Raw genomic sequence first — 12582 nt, 5'->3', positions numbered from 1 at the left:
ACATGTGTAGGTTGGCAACTTTCATGTCGCTTTAACAAGCTGTACCACCTTGAGTCACGTAAAAATGTGACTCAATGTAATACACGTGACAGCCCCATCTAGTGGACAACGTTTGTTTCAGCGCATACCTGTAGTTATCGTCCATTTATCGTTATCGAGGTAAAATCCTCAATATATCGTGATACTGATTTATGGCCATATGGCCCAGCCCTACATTGCAGCATTTAGAGGTATTTTATTTTGTTAATTCCTAGCTTTTATTGCACTCCAAAAGACATCAAACATCTAAAGTAGTTTTGTTTGCCTTTTAAATTTTTTTTATTTTCAAAATTTAACTTGGATATTTAGACCTCTGATGATAAAAGGAATATGAAGATAAAATTATATTGCAAACTGATGGAGTTAAATTAATTTTAAAAACTTTATGCCTAATTAGATTTAGTGTGACTGAGTGTTAACTCAGAGTATGTGATGTGAATGACTCTCAGCTAAAAACACAGATTCATAGATATGTATGAGTTGTCTGATTTTGATTAGCAGTTGTTACCATCTTTGAGTTGGACTGACTCTAAAAGTCAGCCTTTTGTAGACGTATGAGTAATGAGTTCTTGCTGAAGGCTTTACGAAAATCAATCCAGTGATTGATGAGATCATTCAATAACAATGACATAAACACACACAGACATGATCACCTGCTTTTCCCCTATAGATCAAAAGTTGATATATATCCACACTGTATTATAATGTTTAAAGATAAATCACAGCTTAAACTGATTTCTCAGAAAGTAAAAAAGCCAATTTTTTAAGACGTTTTATCTTATTTTTAGTCTAAAATGAAAATAAAATATTCTTTAGAAAAATAGCATTATTTAAAATAAGGTAAATGTCTTAAGGGTATCTTAAGGTGAAAAATAAAATCTTAAAACTAGCTAAGAAACCTAACATTTGAATACTTTGCCAGCTTAAACATTTCTAGCCAAGCAACATTTGCTTACCCTATTGTCTACATTTTTTACTCATAAAAAGAAAATTTGGATGATATTTAAGAATTTTTAGGGTTACATGTTTAGGGTCCCATGTTTACATAGACAGTCTAAACGCCCCAAACTAAATATTTCGACCTGGTTTATTTTATCTGTTTAGACTAATTAAAGACTGTTTTAGGTCTTTTTTGATTGCTTGTACATATTGTAAATGAGAACAGCCCATTGTCTTTATGTCTAATTGCTTTATCTCATTTTTATCTTGTATTTTTTTTTATCCTACCTGTTTTTCTTTGATGCAAAGCTAACTATGTGTCTGCAGCTGCTGCCTCTTGGCCAGATCATCGTTGTACATGAGAATGAGTTCTCAATCGACTCATCTGTATAAATAAAGGTTAAAAAATAAATAAAACAATATTTATCTTATTTTAAATAATGCTATTTTTCTACTGAACAATATGTTTTCTTTTTAGACTAAAAAGAAAATGAATGACTAAAAATTTTGATTGTTTTTTTACTCTTAGAAATTATTTTTTGTAGTTCAACTCATGTAGTTGTGCTGTGACACTTTTGCCACGTCCGACCGACTGAATAACAAAACCCTTCAGATAATTTCAAAACCAAATGTAAAGAATATTTTGGGCTGTTTCTACGTGAATGTGTGTTTTTATGAACAGTTTCAGTTGAACTCTCCCAAGTAAATTGGCTGTTTTGGGAGCACTTCACGTTGTTTGTACACTTCACTTGAAGCCCTGCCAAGGTGTTCGGTAATGCAATTTGCAGGTTCCACCTCTCTGCCCCTGCTGCGTTTTCAGTGATGGAGCCTGTGGTTGCCTAGCAACATCCGCGGTTTGTTTCTGGTGATTCAGTCTCAAATATTGATTGTTTTCATATGTGCAATGGTATCTTCCACCCCCCTTTGTTTGACAGGTATTCTGGATATCTGTTTTTGCACACTTTGGTTTTCCTTTCTTCTTTTGCAGTCTGAGTCAACGTAATTGAGGAAGGTGTTTAAGGGATGGAAAGACTTGGCCGTACTCGGCCCCCCTTCAGGCAGAAACAGGAAACTAGTTTCATACTCACACTCAGCCCACCATCTTCCTTGAATGCGCGGCCTATTTTTCCCGTCAAGGTGGCGTCCCAGATTTAAAGTTTCATCAGATGAGTGAGACACTGAGGCAAATCAAGAGGGGTAGATGTGTGTGTGTGTGGGGGGGGGGGGGGGGGGGGATTAGCTGCACTGCTTTCTCTCTGATCAAATCACGCTGTGCTCATTTATCCAAAGTCCTATTTAATGAAAAAATAGGATGCTTTTGTTGTTTTAACCCTGCAGCACACACCTATTCAAACAGTTTTTAAATTTAACCCAGGGACATTTTTACTTCCACCCGCCCCCTCTTGCTCGTTTGTGCAGATGCTTTGTTTTTTCCCCTGAATTTGCATGAGTGCACATCTGCATGCTTGTGTTTGTGTTATTAATGAACCATCAGTGTACGCGTTCCGCCAGAGAGCCGAAATCACCCGGGTGCAGTTCTGACTAATTTACATTTGAGCGTGGAGCCACCCTCCGCTTGTTCCGGTCACTCTTATCGGTCCCCACTCCTCTGTGGACTCGCTCAGGATTTATTGAAAATGTAAGCGGCCCTTTTTGGTTGGAGGGGTGGGGTATGATATGATGGAAAACCCTGCAGCATCAGCATAAATCTCCTTAATAATTCATGGGTGTTTCCTTGTGAAGATGCAACATGGACTGTAGTGCTTGGGCCTGCAGTGCTGTGGACTTTTTATCCAACTTGAAAGAGCTTTAAATGTTCTGACCAAGACTGACCCCCCAAAATGCTGGAACACTTTGAACTTTAGCTCAACAACATTTAATAGTTGCAGCACTTGTCAGGTTTTGTCTTGAGTTGAATCCTGAATCAGCTTCTCCGAGTCTGGGTTCTTCACCTGAAAAAGGTGGGAGGCTCCCTCTTGATCGTTAGTGAGTTTCTGCTTCAAGTGGAGGAGTAAAATTATTTTAGCTTTTTTATTTAGATTTTGACTAACAGGAGATCCCAGATGAAGGCAGCTAAAAAGAGATTCCTCCATAAAGTCTGCAGGCACAGCCTGAGAGGTGAGGAACTCTGTCATCCAGGGCAGCTCAGACTGAAGCTGCTGATCCTCCTTCTGAAATGGGATGAGCCGAGGTGGCTTCAGGCATCTGACTAGGATGTCTTCAGATCACCTTCTTATAGATTATTCACAACATTGTGAGGAGACTCCTATGCAGAGACAGAACTAACTAGAAGGATCATCATCATCAATTATTAACATCAATGTCATCCATCATCATCATCATTATCAAAATCGTCGGACATCAGTGTCCATCAACATTGTCATCAGCATCAGCCATCATCATCATTGCTCATGATTGTCCATCAAGGTCCATCGTCCTGATCTATCATCATCACCATCATCATTGTCTTCATCATTATTATCATCATCATCTATCATCATCCATTATCACCATCTTCATGATTCTCATCTTTGTCATTATCATCATCGTCATTATTATCATCATCATTGTCATTGTCAACATTATCATCAGCATCATCTTTGTCAGTCATCGTCCTTATCATTGTTCATGATTGTCCATTACCATCATCATCCTCATGATTCAATTCAATTCAGATCAAGTTTATTTATATAGTGTCAAATCACGACAAGAGTCGTCTCAAGGCACTTCACATAATAAACATTCCAATCCAGGTCAGTTCATTAAGCCAATCAGAAAAAAATGTTTCCTATATAAGGGACCCAGCAAATTGCATCAAGTCACTGACTAGTGTCAGTGACTATACAGCAATCCTCATACTAAGCAAGCATAAAGCGACAGTGGAGAGGAAAACTCCCTTTTAACAGGAAGAAACCTCCAGAGAATCCTGGCTCAGTATAAGCAGCCATCCTCCACGACTCACTGGGGATCGAGAAGACAGAGCAGGCACACACACACACACACACACACACACACACACACACACACACACACACACACACACACCAAGCAATGTGTCTACGGTTACGTTGTGATGTCTTAGTAAATATTCTATTTTGCGTGAGATAAACTTTATTGTATTCATCCTAGTGGATCTATAATTAAACGGGTAAACTAGTAGTGACACATCCAACGTCAAGGAAAGCAAAAAGTTATTATCATCCATCATCATCAACATCCATTGTCATTATCTATAATTGTCATCATCATTGCTGTTCGTATCATTATCATTGTCATCTTTGTCCATCATCATCGTCATCATCGTCCATTATCATCATCGTCATCATTGTCCATCATCATCATCATTGTCATCATCATCGTCTGTCATCATCATCATAGTCCATCATCATCGTCATCATTGTCCATTGTCATTATCGATAATCGTCATCACCATCGCCGTTATTATCATTATTATCATTGTCATCATCGCCCATCATCATCATCGTCCATCATCATCGTCATCATTGTCCATCATCGTCGTCATCATTGTCCATCATCATCGTCATCATTGTCCATCATCATTGTCATCGTCCATTGTCATGATCCATAATCGTCATCATTGCCGCTATTATCATTATCATCATCATCATTGTCATCATCGTCATCATTGTCCATCATCATCATTATCATCGTCCATTGTCATTATCCATAATCGTCATCATTGCCGCTATTATCATTTTCATCATCATCATCATCATCATCATCATCATCATCATCATCGTCCATCATCATCGTCATCATTGTCCATTGTCATTACCCATAACCGTCATCACCATCACCGTTATCATTGTCATCCTCCTCCATCATCATCATCATCATCGTCATCATCATCGTCTGTCATCATCATCATAGTCCATCATCATCGTCCATCATCATCGTCATCACCATCGTCTGTCATCATCATCATAGTCCATCATCATCGTCCATCATCATCGTCATCACCATCGTCTGTCATCATCATCATAGTCCATCATCATCGTCATCATTGTCCATGATCACGGTCGTTGTCATCATCCTCATCCATCATCATCATCATCATCGTCATCATCATCATCCATCATCATCGTCATCATCATCGTCTGTCATCATCATCATCGTCCATCATCATCGTCATCATTGTCCATGATCACGGTCGTTGTCGTCATCCTCATCCATCATCATCATCCACATTGGCATCATCATTATCATTACTCTTCATCATCATCGTCGTCCATCATCATCATTGTCGTCGTCGTCCATCGTCATCATCACCGTCGTCCATCGTCATCATCATCGTCGTCGTCGTCCATCACCATCATCGTCGTCCATCATCATCATCATCATCATCATCATCGTCATCGTCATCATCATCCCCATTGTCATCATACTCATTCGTCTTGTCCATCATTATTATCATCATCATCATCATCATCGTCATCATCATCGTCATCATTGTCCATCATCATCATTATCATCGTCCATTGTCATTATCCATAATCGTCATCATTGCCGCTATTATCATTTTCATCATCATCATCATCATCATCATCATCATCATCATCATCATCATCATCGTCCATCATCATCGTCATCATTGTCCATTGTCATTACCCATAACCGTCATCACCATCACCGTTATTATCATTGTCATCCTCCTCCATCATCATCATCGTCCATCATCATCGTCATCACCAACGTCTGTCATCATCATCATAGTCCATCATCATCGTCCATCATCATCGTCATCACCATCGTCTGTCATCATCATCGTAGTCCATCATCATCATCGTCATCATTGTCCATGATCACGGTTGTTGTCGTCATCCTCATCCATCATCATTATCATCATCGTCATCATCATCATCCATCATCATCGTCTGTCATCATCATCATCGTCCATCATCATCGTCATCATTGTCCATGATCACGGTCGTTGTCGTCATCCTCATCCATCATCATCATCCACATTGGCATCATCATTATCATTACTCTTCATCATCATCGTCGTCCATCATCATCATTGTCGTCGTCGTCCATCGTCATCATCACCGTCGTCCATCGTCATCATCATCATCATCGTCGTCGTCGTCCATCACCATCATCGTCGTCGTCCATCATCATCATCATCGTCATCATCATCCCCATTGTCATCATACTCATTCGTCTTGTCCATCATTATTATCATTATTCATCATCGTCGTCATCATAATCATCATCATCATCTATCATGATCATCATCCAGTGTCGTCATCATCGTCATCATCCATCATTCTGACGTGTTTATGTGTTTTTGTTACTTAGAAAAACTAACAAAAGTATTCAGATCTTTGATCTGTCGCTATAGCGGCTGAACTCTAACCTTACCTGCTGAGAAAACGGGAAACAAAATCCAGAGGTTTCTCTCCTGTGGGCTAATTAAACATCAAATGATGCTCATTATTGTGTATGCACCACATTTAAATGCACAGCCTTTGTGCATGTCTAAATCTGATCAGCATCTAGCCAAATGACCTGTAGGAAGCTGTACAGCTTTTAATAATGCCACGTGCCTTTTGGTTTGGAAGCAATGCCCAAAGTGAACACTGGTTAATAATTCAGAGTTGTTGGAAAGCAGCACGCTGGGCATGCTGCTCGCCTTCACGGCTGTTTGGGGTCTGCCAGTAACAGATGGCTCAGACCATGTGAAGACATTAGTGCCAGGGTTGTCCCCTGCAGTGTTGGACATTATTTAATTTAATTGGGTGATTTCAAATGGGAATTTTTCATTTAATTAAATGAATGTTTGGAAGTCAAAGATGCCTTTTTTTACAGAAGAGTTAAAGTATTTTTCTGTCATTATTGGGGCAGTTTTTCCTCTTTAAGGTAACGTTTTCGAATGCTGAGGATTATGCATCACTTGGCTCAATGGTCTGTTGCATAGCTTTGTTTCTTGTTCCTGTCCTGCTGTCTGTCTGCAGGGATCCAGGTGTTGCTGGGAGGTATTTTCAGTCTCTCTGCATGGCTGCAATTTCCCAGCACTGCCAACAGAAGTAGGCAGTGTGGTGTGGGAAACAACAGGACATGACAAACATCATGCACAGCTTTTTTTTGCTTGTGGACATTTAGTTTTTCTGAGGTTTATGTTGTTTACCCACAAAAAACTGAATAAATTCTAATTTTCCTGCCAGTAAAAGAGGATCTCAGCACTCACTATGGGGTTATATGATACGGACATTTGTTAGTAACCTGAAATACTGGCCTAAACACAAATGTGTGTGCTTAAAGTGGCCTCTGTTGAGGGGGGAAATACATTGTAAAAATGACATGTTGAATTTACTCAACCAAGTTATGTCAACTGGTCCCACTAAACTTACATGTTAGGAGTAATATATAACATAACAACGTAGAAAACTGTATTTTTTACATTTCTGCGACTAAGTTTACTGGAACCAGTTGACATAACTTGGTTAAAGGTATAGCAGAGGATGTTTCTGAATTTCATGCACATGAGAGAGAACGCCCAGTTATCCTTGTGCACACTTTGCTTACTGCCGGCCTTGCAGCACTCTCACTCAAAAAGAGAAGATTTGTGTTTTATCAACAAAGTCAGATTTATATTTATTTACGGTCAGTTCTTTTTTTGTTTAAGTTTTTTGCATTTTATTTTACTTATTTCTTCTTCCACCTGTATGGCACTACTGCTGTATGTCTACCTCTGCACCTCATTCCTTTTGTGATGTGTTTATCCTTCCATAGCATATGATGTAGCCTTGTGGGATCAATGAAGTATATCCACTGGAATAAACTTATCTGCTAATAGCCATTAGGTTTATTCTCCAGTCAGAATCAAACAGTTCTTCCTTTGCTTTCAGTGCACGTCATCATTAAAAAGAGTCTTCTAAAAAAACTCTGTTCTTATTTCTCACTTTGAATGCCTTTTCTGTGAGAACTGCGAGGTAGAATGAATGGATCACTCTACGCCTAAACAGAATGCACATGCACAGAAAGTGAAAACTAACCCAGGATCGAGCACGAACGGCAAAGGGCGTTGCGTGAAACTTCACGACAGTTATAGTTCAGATGATCCACTCAGAAGAAAAAGATCCTCCATTATAACTTTAAGTAAATTTGCTTTGACAAATATGTTAAAGATGTTAGATTAAAGATGTTAGATCGGCTCAGGTATAACATTTAACTCAGTCAGCTGCATCCTCTTCTACGCTTATCTAGTCCATCTTCTTGTTTATATTGAGTGCATAATGTGCAGGTATTTAAACAGATTATAACCCCTTTTGTTTACAGCAAAAGAAAATCACTTTTCATTTTAATCATTAGGTGTCATTTTGTCCCATCAGAGCTGCCGGAGAACTGGACGGACACAAAGGAGACCCTGCTGGAGGGCATGATGTTCAACGTGAAGTACCTGGGTATGACTCTGGTGGGCCAGCCTAAAGGAGAGGACATGGCCTCGGCTGCCATTCGCAGAATCGTTGCCACAGTGAGTCTACTAGCCCAAACACTCATCCATCCATCCATCCATCCATCCATCCATCCATCCATCCATCCATCCATCCATTTTCTTCAGCTTATCCGGAGTCGGGTCACGGGGGCAGCAGCCTAAGTCGAGAGGCCAGCGACCCTACGGAGAAAACTCATTTCGGCCGCTTGTATCCGTGATCTCGTTCTTTCGGACACTACCCAAAGCACATGACCATAGGTGAGGGTAGGAACGTAGATCGACCGGTAAATCGAGAGCTTCGCTTTCTGACTCAGCTCTCTTCACCACGACAGACCGGTACAACGCCCGCATCACTGCAGATACAGCACCAATCCGCCTATCGATCTCACGCTCCAGTTTTCCCTCACTCGTGAACAAGACCCCGAGATACTTAATTCCTCCACTTGGGGCAGGACCTCATCCTTGACCTGGAGAAGGCTTTCTACCCTTTTCTGATTCAAGACCATGGTCTCAGATTTAGAGGAGCTGATTCTCATCCCAGCTGCTTCACACTCGGCTGCGAACCGCTCCAGCGAAAGCTGAAGATCACGTTCTGATGAAGCCAACAGGACCACATCATCATTGTTTTGCACTATCCTACATGGTACTACTGTAGATCATTTTTTTAATGTATATATTGTATATCATATTTCTATTTCACCTGTTCCTTTGTCTCTCCGACTGCTTTGAGCATGTACATGACACAAGAATTTCCCTCGGGATAAATAAAGTTGTTCTTATCTTATCTTATCTGCAAAAAGCAGAGACCCGATCCTCAGGCCACCAAAACGGATCCCCTCAACACCTTGGCTGCACCTAGAAATCCTGTCCATAAAAGGTATAAACAGAATTGTCACCGACACTCAAACAACTTTGGTAATTTTTCAGCAGTATTTCCTAACCATCTAATAAAAGCAAAACAACACCGGTACCCACATTAGACAAACATGTTGTCAAGGATGATCCCATCATGAGCAATAAGATGCTTCACTAGCGCTAATGCACGTTTCCTGTTGGAATCTGTAGAATAAACTTGAAAGTTTCAAATATCGTTGTTGTGACCTTTAAAGGCATTCAGATTCAAAGCCATAGTCTAACATTGGCAGTGTTTTTATTAGTAAGAATTATCAATAAACATTCATAATGGTTGTTAATATTTAATTTAGTTGCTTTAACATTTATTAACAACATCCTGAAATGGAAGATACCCTCGTGCCAACATTTAAATAATTTTATCATAACTTTTAAGGCCAATACTTGGGCACAGGGATCACTTTTGAGATGAATATAATCAATGTAAATGCATGAAAGTTGGTCCTCAGCTAATCTTTGCCAAATTATAGCAACAAGAGCGACTTTCAGGAGCAATATTCTGGGTGTTTTTTACTAAAATTTTTAATTTAAAAACTAAGTAAAACATCTGTTTACTTTCAAACTGAGTTCTCAATAAACATGTGGTGTTCTGTCTTTTCTGACGGAGGAGAACATGCAGGCGTTAAACGAGGAGCAGCAGCTCGGCGGGTGAGCATAAACACCCAGACATGAGGACGATTATCTAACAGCCACGGTCTCTGCTGAATTCTGCTCCCCTGGCACAGTCCAATCCTCTTTTGCATGCCAGCAGTCAGAGCTGAGGTTTAACTGGAGCCACTTTTTTTTTTATTTGTGTGTGTGTGTCCTGTCTGGCTGTGAAGCAAACAGAATTGATGTCTGTATGCTGGTAACAAGCCTTACAGATTTACTCTCAGGTGGAGCATCAAAGCGTTTGCTTTTAATGTCACGCCTAATACTTAAAACTTTATTGTTATTGTTTTTGAATGCTTTGTAATTCCGACCAGACATGGAGTCAGAGGTGAAAGAGAAAGGAAAAGACAAATGGTGGGGAGAGAGTGGGGAAGGAGGGGGCACGGGGTTGCACAAAAATAAACAATAATGAACAAGAGTCTGCTTCTAGACCTGCAGAGAGAGAAATAGAAAAAAATGGGACACACAACAATACATCAGGAGCAAGCTATCACTGCGTCAACGTGATGATGAAATTTAAAATCAACATTGTTTAACTGAACAATCACACGATAATAAATCATAGTGCATTTAGTGGCAACGACAGCCTTGAGACATGTGTTTAACGTGCCCAAGCCCATACTTTTGATAGCACCATGAGAGCACCTGTGTGTGTCCACGCGCTTGTTTATGGAAGGTTTCTCTATAGGAGCGTCCACTAGAGAGTGTGAGGGACCACAGATCCGCCCCCAAAGATGTGTAGGAGACGGAGGGGAGCTCCAAGTCTCAGAGATCCAGGCGCTGCCCCAGAACACAGGAACCCCAAGGAGACTGCAACCAGAAAGTCCCCCGCCCCCCTCGAGAGGCACAGAGGATCGCTCCGGGAGGCCACAACCAGCAGCTGGCAGAGTCCCGGGAGATATCAGCTGCAAGCCCACAGGGCTCCCACCCTCTAGTCGGCAGAGCCCGGGACCCAGCGACCCGGCACCCAGGGGCGACCACCCCCGCCGGGGACCCAGCAGAGCCCAGGGACCCAGACCCCACCAGGCAGCCACTGGGATTGATCAGGCAGATGCCAAAAATCTTAGACCCCCTGACCCGGGAGCCACGAACACTCAGGCAGACCAAGGCACCACACTCCACACCAGGTGTGGCGGGGGGAGGGGAGACGAAGATCTATATCATCAAAAGAAGTTCCAGGAGAGGGGAGGAGTCAAAGGCCCCACCTGACATATACAGTCATACACAAACACAGTCACACACTCCCTCCCTCATGCTCACATGCACATACAACCAAAGACTTACAAAAATGCACGCCGGACATCCACTCATGCTCCCCATACACATCCTATTCACTCTGGTCCCGGTACTGCTGCACATGGGGTACAACCATCACCGGTTACCAGAGTTTGACCCTTTCTGCTGGGGTACTGATGAGCAGGCTCCCCCGCCCAACGCTGAGCACAGCAACCCACCACCCCAGACCCCAACTGGATGGCCAGATCTCCCTCCTAGCCTCCAGCCCCAGGAAGCCAAGCAACAGCAGAGGTGTGCTTAAGCTTGGTTTATGCTTGACACATTCACTTTCCGCTTGGTGATGCGGCTCGCGGCTGGAACGCGCTTCGCAACTCGCAGCGTTTATGGTTCATGTGGCTTGCCTCTGCGGTGAGCCAATATTCTCCCAAACTGAACGGGGCAGCATGGAGCTCTACTGCATGCATCCAACGCTACACCATAGTAGAAGTAAAAATTACTGTTGTTTACAATATGGCATTCCAGCATTTTTAAACAGCATCCTTGCCTTTTCCGACAGTGCGAGCTATTTCTCTCCAAGAATTATTAACAACATGTTGATCACGGTGATCTTTGAGAGCTGAATCATACAAATGTCTGTATTTACGAACCTTTGCCATGCTAGTTCTTGCCGGTCCGCCACGTTTTTCCGCATCCGACCGTCCGGGTGGTTAGAAAATTTCCTAGGTGCGCGTTGTGGAAATTTTGGGCCGTGCGGAGGCGCGGTGGAGGGGCGTGGTTCTTAAGATGACGCAAAATGGCGCAACTTTTCTGCGCGGAGCCGTGCGGACCTCGAGGACGCGTCAAGCATAAACCAAACTTAAGACCCCTAGTCTCCCTCCTCCTGCTCCAATATAGTGTTGTGTGTTGATGAGGTGTATTCCATGGCTGTGGTGAGCAGGCAGTGCGGGCATTGTCTGGCCTATGCCAGCTGATGCCACAGCACCACCCCACTTGCACCCACAGCCATACCCGCATTCCCAGACTTGTCCACCCCCCAAGGTCCTATGTGTATGTTTGTGCGATGATGTGAGGGAGCAGGAGGAGAAAAATATGCGGGGATGGGGAAGAATGGCTGGTTGGGCTTAGCCCTCCAGGGAGCCAGCTCCCCCACTGGCCTCAATAGGCACCTCTGTTGTCAAATTGCCACCCAGGGCATGGAGACCCCAGCCCATCTTGCCAGGGCCCAAAGCAGCAGCATTGCAGAGCCTCACGGAGTCCGAGGGCACCAACCCAGTCCCACCCCAGCAGAATATCTATGCTCATCTCTGCATTTGCACAACTTCCAGAATGTATAAGACATAGGACATCCA

General features: G+C 42.3%; 1 protein-coding gene across 2 annotated transcripts in view; it reads left to right on the top strand.

The window, feature by feature from the left end:
* si:dkey-71h2.2 (low density lipoprotein receptor adapter protein 1) overlaps positions 1–12582 on the top strand; it is an 88100-nt gene that overhangs the window by 35392 nt on the left and 40126 nt on the right. For both annotated transcript variants that reach the window (XM_054747874.2, XM_015947144.3), the window contains exon 2: positions 8331–8473. In XM_054747874.2, the coding sequence (XP_054603849.2) occupies positions 8331–8473 (143 nt within the window). The remainder of the gene's footprint in view (positions 1–8330; positions 8474–12582) is intronic.

Source organism: Nothobranchius furzeri, chromosome 2 (genome assembly GCF_043380555.1).
Source record: "Nothobranchius furzeri strain GRZ-AD chromosome 2, NfurGRZ-RIMD1, whole genome shotgun sequence".
Lineage (NCBI taxonomy): Eukaryota > Metazoa > Chordata > Actinopteri > Cyprinodontiformes > Nothobranchiidae > Nothobranchius > Nothobranchius furzeri.
The sequence above is the reverse complement of the archived record's forward strand: the minus strand, read 5'-3'. Positions and strand labels throughout refer to the sequence as shown.